At 32.7% G+C, this 14,848-nt stretch overlaps 1 protein-coding gene across 1 annotated transcript; it reads left to right on the forward strand.

The window, feature by feature from the left end:
- Positions 1–2,678: 2,678 nt before the first annotated feature.
- LOC125878268 (uncharacterized) lies at positions 2,679–4,357 on the forward strand. The gene is made up of 2 exons (XM_049559473.1): positions 2,679–2,947; positions 4,303–4,357. The coding sequence occupies exons 1-2, from the start codon at positions 2,679–2,681 to the stop codon at positions 4,355–4,357; spliced, it is 324 nt and encodes a 107-aa protein (XP_049415430.1).
- Positions 4,358–14,848: the final 10,491 nt, after the last annotated feature.

Consider the following 14,848-nt stretch of genomic DNA (forward strand, 5'->3'; position numbering starts at 1 on the left):
TGATAGTCTCACCAATTTGGTAAAAAATATTAAACTTTGTATTAAATCTTTACCCTGTTTAACTCTAGCTAACCCAGCCTGGCAGAAGATTGTATAGACAGATGCGTCTAACATTGGCTATGTAGGAATATTAAAACAGATCAATCCTCATGATAAAATTAAATATCTAATTCGATTTCATTCTGGAAAATGGAGCGATGCTCAGAAGAAATATGCTATGGTGGCGCATGAAATGTTAACCATTGTTAAATGCATTTTAAAATTTCAAGATGATCTATATAATCAAAAGTTTTTAATAAAAACTGATGCTCAATCTGTGAAGTATATGTTTAATAAAGATTTTAAACATGATGCGTCAAAATTGATTTTTTTTAGATGGAAAGCACAACTAGCACATTTTGATTTTGAAATCCATTATAAAAAGGAAAGTGATAACTCTTTTCCAGATTTCTTATCTAGAGAATATTTATCGTCATAATGAGCTTCCTTTCTCCCTTCTTTACAGAAAAACTTTAATTACTATATTAAAGGTAATCCCTCTCAATAGAGATGTACAAGAATTGATTATATGGAAAATCATAGATGGGATGGTAATAGACATCATCTCTGATATTCTTAGTTGCGAAGAGATCGTCGAATTTGATGATGAAATTTACTATTACCATTATTATTACTATGATTTATTCGAATAAAATGAAGTGTTTTGTTTGCAGAATGGACCCTCCTTGGATAACCAAGGCAAGAGGAAGGGGAAGTTATACTCCCGGAAAGGGAAGATCATCTTCAAAATCATCCGGATCGTCATACGGATCCTCGTCCAGACTGAATTAATTTGTTTATCTTATAGAATCTATTTCAAATTGCTTTCTATTTTGAATCCTAGATGTAATTATATGATACATCTGATCAAACTATTTTGGTAGAAACTAATTTCGCTAAGTATAAGGTCACTACTAGAAGACCTATAAAATGGGAAGAAATAATAATAATAATAATAATAATAATAATAATAATAATAATAATAATAATAATTATTATTATTATTATTATTATTATTTTCTACCAAATTCATAGATGGCTTACCATCCTTATTTGCCGAAAGAGTTAAGAAAACTCTAAGAGATCCTCAAGGGATTATTCCTTATAACAATTATACTTATGGAAAGCTCATTGGAGCTTGTACTCAAGAAGGCATAAATTTGTGCAATGAGTTAAAACTCTTTAGACAGCTTAAAATGGACAAGTTGAGAGAAAAATCTCAATTAGGAGATTTTTGTACACAGTTTGGCTTACCAGACGCTTCTAAAGGGACCAAACATGAGACTTCTAAGTCTGAACACCATAGATCTCATCGAAAAAGAAGAAGATCTAGGAGAAGATCTAGAGAAGAAAGAGAAGAGCGTAAGGCTCACCGTAAATCTCATACATTTACTAAGAACAGGTCAAAAAGAGATCTTGATAAGATCAAATGTTACAAGTGTGGAAAATTTGGACATATAGCTCCAAATTGCAAACTAGAAAAGCTTAAAGCTTTAGAAGTGGATGAAGATATTCAAGAAAAGGTTTTTAGTTTCCTATACACTTCTGGTTCCGAGTCAGACTACGAGGAGTCTGAAGCAAGTTATTATACAGAAGATGATCAACCCGAGTCTTCCAACAAAGATCAACAGGACTCAAATGATTCCTGTAAATGTCATGGTGATATCTGCAATTGCGAACATGGCGAGTTCTACAAACTTCAATCTCTGTTCGAGGATATGAACTTACTCACCATTACCGCAGACATCGTTATAGAGCTTCTTAAAGAAGTCACTGATAAAACTCTTCGCGAAAAAATCATTCAGTTAGCAGCTAGTAAAACTAGTTCTTCTGCTCATAGCATTTCTGATGATAAAAAGGTTAAAAATGATTTTGTTTACTCTGCTCCTTATTCTTTGTCTGAAGTTCATAATAGACTTTCATCTTCTTAAATTAAATTTCTTAAACAAAATCATATTATTTGTGATCACCGTCTTACTCAAATTGAGTCTGCTAATAGCAAAGGAAAAACTAAAATTGATGATTTTCCAGTTGAAGAAAATACTCTTGCTAAACCTGTAACTATTGACCCTAAACAAAATATGTTTTTGGGAATGATGCAAGTGGTTACAACTTATAAATGGTATGTTAAATGTACTATTTTAATTGATAATTCTTTTTCTATATCTAATATTGCCATGATTGATAGTGGAGCTGATGTAAGTTGCATTCAGGAAGGTTTAGTGCCTACTAAATATTTGGAAAAAACTACTCATATGGTTAAATCCGCATCGGGACATGCTTTAGATATAAAGTATAAATTATCTAACACTCGTATTTGCCAAAATAAAGTTTGTATTCCTCACTTCTTTTTCTTGGTAAAAAATCAGTTATACCCTCCTATCATTTTAGGAACTCCGTTCATAAATGCTATTTATCCTTTTACCAATATAAATGCTAAAGGATTTTCGGCAACTTATAAAGATCGTGATATTAGTTATACTTTTATCACTGAACCTGTTTCTCGTGATATTAATGCTTTGATTGAAATAAAGCAAAAGCATATTAATTTTCTACAGCTTGAAATTTTTAGTATGAATATATTCGATACTTTGAAAACTACTAAAGTACAGGAGAAGATTAAAATAATCTTTGAACAGATGGCCATTGATATTTGTGCTGATCATCCTAGTGCTTTTTGGAATCGAAAAAAGCACATTGTGACTCTTCCATATGAAGATGATTTCTCTGAGGAAAATATTCCTACGAAATCCCGTCCTTGCCAAATGAATTCCGAATTAGTTGAATTCTGCAAAAAAGAGATTGATAATCTGTTACAAAAAGGTCTTATAAAACCTTCCAAGTCACCTTGGTCTTGTACTGCTTTTTATGTTAATAATGCAGCACAGAAAGAACGTGGTGTCCCCAGGTTAGTTATAAATTACAAACCTTTAAACAAAAATTTAAAATGGATTAGATATCCTATTCCAAATAAAAGAGATTTACTATCAAGATTATATGACGCCAATATATTTTCAAAATTTGATTCAAAATCAGGATATTGGCAGATTCAAATATTTAAAGAGCATTCTTATAAAACTGCTTTTAATGTCCCGTTTGGACAATACGAATGGAATGTTATGCCATTTGGTTTGAAAAACGCCCCTTCTGAATTTCAAAAAATTATGAATGATACTTTTAATCCTTACTTGGATTTCATTATAGTCTATATTGATAATATTTTGGTTTATTCAAAGACTCTTGAAATGCATATCAAGCATTTGGATATTTTCTAGAAAATAGTTATTCAAAATGGTTTGGTAATATCTAAACCTAAAATGAGTCTTTTTCAAACAGAAGTAAGGTTCTTGGGACATCTTATTTGCCAGGGAAAAATCACTCCTATTCAAAGATCTATTGAATTCACATCAAAATTTCCTGATATAAATATTGATAGAACGCAGTTACAACATTTTTTGGGAAGTTTGAATTATATTTCTCCCTTCTACAAGAACTTGTCTCGCAATCTAGCTCTGTCATACTACAGGCTGTAAAAGGAGCATAAAAAACCGTGGACTGATAGTCTCACAAATCTTGGTAAAGCAATCAAAGAAAGAGTTAAGTCTTTACCTTGCTTAATCCTTGCCAATCCCGCTTGGCCTAAAATAGTAGAGACAGATGCGTCCAACATGGGTTATGGTGGAATTTTGAAACAAATTAACCCTCTTGATAAGCACAAATACCTTATTCGGTTTCATTCCGGAAAATGGAGCGATGCTCAATGAAAGTATGCAACGGTAGCTCATGAAATGTTAACTATCGTTAGAAGTGTTTTAAAATTTCAGGATGATCTTTACAACCAGAAGTTTTTGATAAAAACCGATGCTCAATCAGTCAAATATATGTTTGACAAAGACTTTAAACATGATGCGTCTAAATTAATGTTTGCAAGGTGGCAAACACAATTAGCACCTTTTGATTTTGAGATTCTATATAAGAAAGGAAGTGATAACTCCCTCCCAGACTTCTTATCAAGAGAATTCATTCAAAATGAGTGAATATAGTAGTTTTTCAGAAAGAGATAATGATATTCCTATCTCTATATTTTTTACTGAAAAAAGATTGATTACTATTCTAAAGGTTCTTCCTTTTAATCAAGATATAAAGGAACTTATTTGCTGGAAAATTATAGATGGAATGTTGATAGATCTATTCCAATCAATAGAAGAATCAAACACTTATTATGACGCGAATTGGGTTTAAAATTTGTTGTTTCATTTGCAGAATGGAATACCCTTGGATGACTAAGGGTAGAGGTAGAGGCAGAGGCAGAGGATGATCATCCTCAGTCTCATCAAGATCGTCATACGGATCTTCTTCATCATCCAACACTCCTATTATATAGAGAGGAGGAATGAGTTTAGTTAAACTAAATTCAAAAACACAAGAGAAAACCACTTCGTCAATACATTTGGAAGATATTCCAGAAAGCGACCCGTTATATGCTAAGTTACAAGAATATAAAAACCAAAAGCAAAGTAATACTTCTGCTTCAATAGCCAAAGAAGATACTATTGATGATATGAAAACCTATGAAAAGGTAGAATAAAAGAGAAATGATATTTCTCTTAGAAAATGCTGATATACAGAGGAGAGAAGAACCTTGGAAGATATTCCAGAGGTACTTACTTAATGGGCTATACTTCCCAGGTGAGTCATACAAAACTCGAAAGTACTATGAAACTTTGCTGATAAGCACGGGTGTTGAATTCCAATACTTTGCAGGATACAATACAGGTGAGAATGTTTATAACTTCTCCAAGATGATTATCAAACAAATCATTCACATCGAAGATTGGGGTATTTCTTCAATGACTGAAAGATAGATTAGTCGTAACAATGTTAAAATGAGTTTGACATATTGGGATTATATCCAGACTTTCGATAAAGTCCTCTGTTATAACAATGAGAGACATAAACATACTTGGTTCATAAAGGTATGTGCAAAGATATTTGCTAATCCTATACCTAATTGATTTTTAAATTGGTGGTCATACCACGGGCCAACAATAAAAATATTGCCCGAACCATTTCTTAAATTATACAAAGAATGGGTAAAGATTTCCATAGATCTTAACAGATTATATCAGCAAGAACATATTTCTTATTTACAACAGATTGAACAGATATGCTTCTTTATAGAATTCTCTGTTCCATGGATCCACAAATGGGTTCCAGAGGTGGATTTTACAGAAGAAAAAATCCCCTATTTATATCGCACCTATTATAATAACTTCTGGGATAAGTTAATGAAGAAAGATCCACAAACAAAGTCAATATATGGACAAGAACTATTGGATCAAATCGTAACAACTATTAAAGAATATAAATCGATTCCTAATAAAGGAATTGTAACTGATGAATCAACTTCGTTAAAACATATGGCTCGAAGGATTTCTAATCATGATGAAGAGGAGCAAAATAAAATGATTTTGGATTACCTAGAGGAGGTAAAAAAGACTCTTGTTTTAAATTTAAATCATTATGCAAATTCAGATTCCTCAATGCGTAGTGAGGCTAGTGAAGATGTGCACGAAGCCCAACAAATTGAAGAAGAAAAACCAGCAGATGCGCTGAAAAGGGCTGAAGAACTTTTGGCAAAGCTAAAAGACAAAGTTTAGTGGGCAAAAGCCAGATAAGCACTATTAACAGTGGATGTACTGTTCAGTGAAGATAAGCACTACCAATAGTGAATGAACTGTTCAGGTCCCACATAAGGGACCCTTTTTACTATTCCTAGATGCCTTTATCTTTCAATAAATAAGGGCTTTTTATTTGGTGAAGAGGCAGGTTTTAGAAACCAACTCTTCTCTCTACTTTTTCTCCCTCTCTCTCTCTTTTGTAAAGTTTGAAGTATTGTGAGTTTGCTGGACTTTGGCCGGAGAATAAAAATGTGTTGTTTGTTCCTAAGGTAATTTATCTTCTTCTTATTTCTTTATTACTCTCCTATTCAAGCCATGACTATGTCCGGCTAAAGACTTATATCTATGCCGGATAACTAACTTCGCTTTTATTTCTATCATGAAAGATCTAGACTTTATCTAAATATGCATAAATTCATATATGATTTTTTGACTTGGTTCTGAGATGGTGGTACAGTCGGATTCAATACAACAAGTTAATGGCTTTGTCTTAGTGACTCCGTCTAGCCAGCCGTGGTCTTAGCCTGCAAAATGAGTTAAAAGGGCGTGTCATACCCGGTTAGAACTGCTAGACACATGAGCTCATTGACAATACGTATTTGAATCTGGACAGACCCCTTACTTGGGTAAAAGGATTCGATCCTTCCATACAGTCATTTAATTATCTAAGAATTTGTATGTATTTTGATTCGAAATTATTCGATTTCGAATGTTAACAAGCTAGATTGAAGATGACCGTGCGGACTACCGCCCGTCTTCCGAGATCCTGTTTCGTTGGTATCAGATCCTAGGAACTTTCATGGTAAATATTAATAGAAGTAAAATATTTCGGCGTAGATATCTCTTTTGATCATGGATCTAGGAGACACTAGTACTAAAAGTACTCATTTAGAAGAGGTAGATATACCTCAAAATCTTGATTTGTTAAACAAATGGACTATTCCGAAAGTTAATATTAGAACTATTTATGATTATGGTTGGTTTGATAAAATCTCCAATAACAGTTGATTAAAACAACTGAGCAATCTTTAGCATTAAATTCTTTTGAACAAACTATTCGTTTATTAAATAAACGTGATATTGATTTATATAGATCTCAATATAAATTCTTGCATATTGGTATGGTTCAAATTGCTTTTAAACCATTAACTCTTAAAGGGTTACCCGAGACTTTCTTAGCAGTTTTACGAGATGCAAGAAATTTGAATGTTAGACAATCTTTAATGAGTTCGATAGAATCCACAGTGGCGTTTGGTCCTGTTTATTTTAATGCTCAACCAAATCTGTAATTATCGTTAACAGATTCTAATATACTAGATACTTTAACTTTTAATGTTAAAACGCATGGTTATACTTATGCAGTTGGTTCTGAGTTAATTTGCTTATCTTACAAAATTTACTTTAAATTACTCGCTACCTTGAATCCTAGATGTAAATTATATGATATATCTGATCAAACTATTTTAGTAGAAACTAATTTCGCCAGATCTAAGGTCACTACTAGAAGACCTATAAAATGGGAAGAAATTAATTTTCCTACTACTTGGATTTTAGATTCCGTTATATCCCCTGAACAATTGGCAAATGCCGTCAATAATTCTGAGTATTCTCATATTAGTCAAAATTTCGATGGAAAAATTTGTATGCAGTTTGATGATAAAAGTATTCCTTATAATAGGCATTCTTTTACTTCCGATAGACGATTGGCTATCCAACATATTTCTCCCATAGATTCTTGTTATGGTCCAGCCAGAAATCGCGCTGCTTCTTTACATACTTTATCAACTGTTATATCTGCAGAAAAACAAAAAATTAAAATTGATCCTCATTTAAATATTGTTCAAACGAATGATAAATCATCTGATATTTCTGATAAGGATATTCCTTCTGATTCCGAAATGGAATTTAATCCTAATGATTCTTAATGACTGAACACCAGATTGATTTTAGCCCAGGTTCACCGGCAAGAAAATATATTCAAAATGAATTTTCAGATAAAAAATGGAACAGGTTTAAAACTTGGTTCTTTGACACTTATAGTGAAGATGATTTAAATAATATTTCTTAAGAGTTTTATGAGACTTGTGCTCTGCATAATCATATTATGTTTTTTGTACACTGGTTTATAACCACTTACTTACCGTTATTCATCAATGTTCTTGAACGATCGTATAAAGATGAAATAGGTAATATAATTAATTCTATTTATCCTCCTCAAGCTCCATTTATCTTACCAAATAATACATGTATAACCTTTACTACATTTCAAAACTTTATTGAAAATGAGGTTGCTGCAGTGAGTATCAGTGAGATTAATCAAATTATTTCTCAAAATAATTATTTGGGTCTTTATGTTTAAGGTATTGGCGAACATATTTTTTCTCTTGATAATAAGTTAGATAAACTTATGACTTTGATAACCCAAATTGATGGTAAGTTAAATATGGAAAAGCCTGTTTCTGAAATAGCATCTACATCAAAACAACAAGAAGTTCCTATTCAAAGGCCTCCTGAGATTCAGGATTTCATTCTCAGACCTATTCATGATCTTGAAAGCCTTCTTGATAAGAAGGTTTCAGAATTCGGTGCAAAACCTATAAGTATTGCTGAAGATTTCGCAGATGAAATGGAAACCACTTTAGATTTTAAAGGACAAGTGGAGATGGAAGTCAATAAACTTCGTGGGTATCCTAAAAAGAATAGTGGTTATGCTAGAAAACCTAGTATGCAAACTTACTACTATCCTAGGCCCACCCCACAGGATGTTCTTATAGAAGAAAGAGATTGGAATCAAACTAACACTTCTTACAGTGGAAGTGAGATTTATGAATGAAATATAGACGGGTTAACAAATAGCCAGTTAACTATCTTGGTTCATAGAATGCTCATGTATGCTACTATCTGCAAAAGTGTTAATAACACAGATAGGACTATTTGCAAAATGATCATTGCAGGTTTTACTGGCCAATTAAAAAGCTGGTGGGACAATTATATGACTATGGAGGCAAAAGCAGCGGTTATAAATGCTAAAGCTGCCACTGAAGGAGTTGATAACCTAGGATTTGCCTTCGTAAACAATAGAGAAGACGTTGTGTATACATTAGTCTTAACCATTCTAGAACATTTTAGTGGTAGATTTACCAATTAGTATGAAACCGTCAGAACTCTACTCAATGGATTAAGATGTATACACTTGGGTGAATTTAGATGGTATAAAGATACTTATTTAAGTCGGGTAATGGAACTTCCTGAAAATGGATTAGAATATTGGAAATCCAAATTTATAGATGGCTTACCACCTTTATTTGCTGAAAGAGTTAAGAAAACTCTAAGAGACCCCCAAGGGATTATTCCTTATAACCATTATACGTATGGAAAGCTTATTGGAGCTTGTACTCAAGAGGGCATAAATTTGTTTAATGAGTTAAAACTCTCTAGACAACTTAAAATGGATAAGCTGAGAGAGAAATCTCAATTAGGAGATTTTAGTACACAGTTTGGGTTACCAGATGCTTCTAAAGGTACCAAACATGAGACTTCTAAGTTTGAACACCATAGATCTCAATGAAGGAGAAGAAGATCTAGGAGAAGATCTTGAGAAGGAAGAGAAGAGCGTAAGGCTCATCGTAAATCTCATAGATTTACTAAGAATAGGTCAAAAAGAGATCTTGACAAAATCAAATGCTACAAGTGTGAAAAATTTGGACATATAGCTCCAAATTGTAAACTAGAAAAGCTTAAAGCTTTAGAACTAGATGAAGATATTCAAGAAAAGGTTTATAGTTTCCTTTATACTTCTGGTTCCGAGTTAGACTACGAGGAGTCTGAATCAAGTTATGCAACGGAAGATGATCAACCCGAATGTTCTAATAAAGAACAACAGGACTCAGATTCTTGTAAATGTGGTGATGATATCTGTAATTGTGAACATGGCGAGTTTTATAAACTACAATCTCAATTCGAAGATATGAACTTATTCACCATAACTGTAGACAATGTTATAGAACTTCTTAAAGAAGTTACTGATAACACTCTTCGTGAAAGGATCATTCAGTTAGAGGCTAGTAAAACTAGCTCTTCAGCACACAACATTCCTGATGATAAAAAGGTTAAAGAAGATTTTGTTTATTCTGCTCCATATTCTTTGTCTGAAGTTCATAATAGACTTTCTTCTAAACAAACTATGATAGTTCGTGATTCTTCTTTTGATGACTTAAAAGGAGAAATTGAACATTTAAAAGAAGAAATTAAATTTGTTAAACAAAATCATATTATTTGTGATCACCGTCTTACTCAAATTGAGTCTGCTAATAACAAAGGAAAAACTAAGGTTGATGATAATCCAGTTGAAGAAAATACTCTTGCTGAACCAATTAATATTGACCCTAAACAAAATATGTTTTTAGGAATGATGTAAGTTGTTACAACTCATAAGTGGTATGTTAAATGTACTATTTTAATTGATAATTCTTTTTCTATATCTAATATTGCCATGATTGATAGTGGAGCTGATGTAAGTTGCATTCAAGAAGGTTTAGTGCCTACTAAATATTTTGAGAAAACTACTCATATGGTTAAATCCGCATCTGGACATGCTTTAGATATAAAGTATAAATTATCTAACACTCGTACTTGCCAAAATAAAGTTTGTATTCCTCACTTCTTTATCTTGGTAAAAAATCAGTTATACCCTCCTATCATTTTAGGAACTCCATTTATAAATGCTATCTATCATTTTACCAATATAAACGCTAAAGGGTTTTCAGCCACTTATAAAGATCATGATATCAGTTATACTTTTATCACTGAACCTGTTTCTCATGATATTAATTCTTTAATTGAAATGAAACAAAAACATATTAATTATCTACAGCTTGAGATTTTTAGTATGAATATATTTGATACTTTGAAAGCTACTAAAGTACAGAAGAAAATTAAATTAATCTCTGAACAAATGACCATTGATATTTGTGCTGATCATCCTAGTGCTTTCTGGAATAGAAAAAAGCACATTGTAACTCTTCCGTATGAAGATGATTTCTCCGAGGAAAATATTCCTACGAAATCCCGTCCTTGCCAAATGAATTCCGAATTGGTTGAATTTTGCAAAAAAGAGATTGATAATCTGTTACAAAAGGGTTTAATAAAACCTTCGAAGTCACCTTGGTCTTGTACTGCTTTTTATGTTAATAATGCAGCAGAGAAAGAACGTGGTGTCCCAGGTTAGTTATAAATTACAAACCTTTAAACAAAAATTTGAAATGGATTAGATATCCTATGCCAAATAAAAGAGATTTACTTTCAAGATTATATGACGCCAATATATTTTCAAAATTTGATTTAAAATCAGGATATTGGCAGATTCAAATATTTAAAGAACATTCGTATAAAACTGCTTTTAATGTCCCGTTTGGACAATACGAATGGAATGTTATGCCATTTGGATTAAAAAACGCCCCTTCTGAATTTCAAAATTTTATGAATGATATTTTTAATCCTTATATGGATATCATTATAGTCTATATTGATGATATTTTGGTTTATTCAAAGACTCTTGAAATGCACATCAAGCATTTGGATATTTTCAAGAAAATAGTTATTCAAAATGGTTTGGTAATAACTAAACCTAAAATGAGTCTTTTCCAAACAGAAGTAAGGTTCTTGGGTCATCTAATTTGCCAGGGAAAGATTACTCCCATTTAGCGATCTATTGAATTCGCATCAAAGTTTCCTGATATAATTACTAATAGGACACAATTACAGCGTTTTTTGGGAAGCTTAAATTATATTTCTCCCTTTTACAAGAACTTGTCTTGCGATTTAGCTCCGTTATACGACAGGCTGAAAAAGGAGCATAAAAAGCCGTGGACTGATAGTCTCACAAATCTTGTTAAAGCAATCAAAGAAAGAGTTAAGTCTTTACCTAGCTTAACCCTTGCCAATCCTGCTTGGCCTAAAATAGTAGAGACTGATGCGTCCAATATGGGGTATGGAGGAATTCTAAAACAAATTAACCCACATGATAAGCATGAATACCTGATTCGATTTCATTCAGGAAAATGGAGCGATGCTCAGCGAAAGTGTGCAACGGTAGCTCATGAAATGCTAACTATCGTAAAATGTGTTTTAAAATTTCAGGATGATCTTTACAATCAGAAATTCATGATAAAAACAGATGCTCAATCAGTCAAGTATATGTTTGACAAAGATTTTAAACGTGATGTGTCAAATTAATGTTTGCAAGGTGGCAAGCACGATTGACACATTTTGATTTTGAAATTTTATATAAGAAAGGAAGTGATAACTCCCTCCCAGACTTCTTATCAAGAGAATACATTCAAAATGAGTGAATATAGTAGTTTTTCAGAAAGAGATAATGATATTCCCATCTCTATGTTTTTTACTGAAAAAAGATCGATTACTATTTTAAATGTTCGTCCTTTTAATCAAGATATAAAGGAACTTATTTGCTGGAAAATTATAGATGGAATGTTGATAGACCTATTCCAATCAATAGAAAAATCAAACACTTATTATGACGCAAATTGGGTTTAAAACTTATTGTTTCATTTGCAGGATGGAACACCCTTAGATGACTAAGGGTAGAGGCAGAGGCAGAGGTAGAGGAAGATCATCCTCTGTCTCATCAAGGTCGTCATACAAATCTTCTTCATCATCCAGCACTCTTATTATACAGAGAGGAGGAATGAGTTTAATTAAACTAAATTCAAAAACCCAAGAGAAAACCTCTTAGTCAATACATCTGGAAGATATTCCAGAAAACGACCCGTTATATGCTAAGTTACAAGAATATATAAACCAAAAGCAGAGTAATACTTTTGCTTCGATAGCCAAAGAAGATACTATTGATGATATGAAAACCTACAAAAAGGTAGAGAAAAATGAAATGATATTTCTCTTAAAAAATTCTGATATACAGAGGAGAGAAGACCCTTGGCAGATATTCTAGAGGTACTTACTTAATGGGCTATACTTCCCAGGTGAGTCTTACAAAACTCGGAAGTATTATGAAACTTTGCAGATAAGCACGGGTGTTGAATTCCAACACTTTGTAGGATACAATACATGTGATAATGTTTATAACTTCTCCAAAATGATTATTAAACAAATTATTCACATCGAAGATTGGGGTATTTCCTCAATGACTGAAAGATAGATCAGTCTTAACAATGTTAAAATGAGTTTGACATATTGGGATTATATCCAGGCCTTCGATAAAGTCCTCTGTTATAACAATGAGAGACATAAACATACTTGGTTCATAAAGGTATGTGCAAAGATATTTGCTAATTCTATATCTAATTGGTTTTTAAATTGGTGGTCATACCACGGGCCAACAATAAAAATATTGCCCGAACCATTTCTTAAGTTATACAAAGAATGGGTAAAGATTTCCCTAGATCTTAACAGATTATATCAGCAAGAACATATTTCTTATTTACAGTAGATTGAACATATATGTTTCTTTATAGAATTCTCTATTCCATGGATCCACAAATGGGTTCCAGAGGTGGATTTTACGGAAGAACAAATCCCCTGTTTATATCGCACTTATTATAATAACTTCTGGGATAAGTTAATGTAAAAGGATCCGCAAACAAAGTCAATTTATGGACAAGAATTGTTGGATCAAATTACAGCAACTATTAAAGAATATAAATCGATTCCTAATAAAGGAATTGTAACAGATGAGTCAACTTCGGTAAAACATATGGCTCGAAGGATTTCTAATCATGATGAAGATGAGCAAAATAAAATGATTTTGGATTACCTAGAAGAGGTGAAAAAGACTCTTCTTTCAAATTTAAATCAATATGCAAAATCAGATTCCTCAATGCGTAGTGAAGCTAGCGAAGATATGCACGAAGCCCGACAAATTGAAGAAGAAGAACCAGCAGATACACTGAAAAGGGCTGAAGAGCTTTTGGCAAAGCTAAGAGACAAAGCTTAGTGGATAAAACACTATCATAAAATGCACTATCAGCAGTAATACCAATAGTGGATGTATTTTTCAGAAAGATAAGCACTACCATCAGTGAATGTACTGTTTATGCCCCACATAAGGGACTCTTTTTACTATTCCTAGATGCCTTTTTCTAACTATAAATAAGGGCATTTTATTTTATTAAGAGGCAGGTTTTAGAAACCAACTTCTCTCTCTACTTTCTCTCCCCCTCTCTCTTTCTTTTGTAAAGTTTGAAGTATTGTGAGTTTGCCGAACTTTGGCCGGAGAATAAAAGTGTGTTGTTTGTTCCTAAGGTAATTTCTCTTTTTCCTATTAATACTCTCCTGTTTAAGCCGTGACTATGTCCGGCTAAAAACCTATATCTATGCCGGATAAATAACTTTAATTTTATCTATACCATGAAATATCTAGACTTTATCTAAATATGCACAAATTCATCTATAATTCTTGACTTGGTTTTGAGATGGTGGTACAGTCAGACGGAGTCATAAAGACAAAGCCAATAAAAGTAGTACTAGATCTGACTGTACCTCAATCTCAGAACCAAGTCGAGAAGCCATACTAAAATTCTTCTATATTTAAATAAAGCTTAGATCCGTTCATGGTCTATATAAAAGAGAAGTTAGTTATCCGGCATAGATATAATATTTTTTAGCCGGACATAGTCACGGCTTAACTCAGAAATAAAAACTTGAAAATAAAAGGAAGTACCTTGTAGCACACTTTACTATTCCTCCGGCGAAAGTCCGGTAAACTTACAATACTTGAAAATATTTTACAAGTGGGGAGAGAGGAAGAAAGAAAGAAGGAGAGATGGTTTCTAAGACCTGCCCTCAATTAAAGAAAAACAAACCTATTTATAGAAAAAAGAAAACATCTATGTACAGGATACTGGGCCCCTATCTGGGTCCTGGTGACAGTGTATCTACTGTTGGTGCACAATGTTGCTTCAGTAGCGTGGGCCCGCTACCGACGCTCCTAATCTTTACACTTTTTCCTTTAATTTTGCCAAAAAATCTTCAGCTTTCTTCAGTGCATCCACTGGACTTTTTTCTTCATATTGTTGGGCTTCATGCATATCTTCACTTGTTTCACTACGCATTGATGAATCTGATTTTGCGTAATGACTTATATTTAGAAG

This window comes from Solanum stenotomum, chromosome 10 (genome assembly GCF_019186545.1).
Source record: "Solanum stenotomum isolate F172 chromosome 10, ASM1918654v1, whole genome shotgun sequence".
Lineage (NCBI taxonomy): Eukaryota > Viridiplantae > Streptophyta > Magnoliopsida > Solanales > Solanaceae > Solanum > Solanum stenotomum.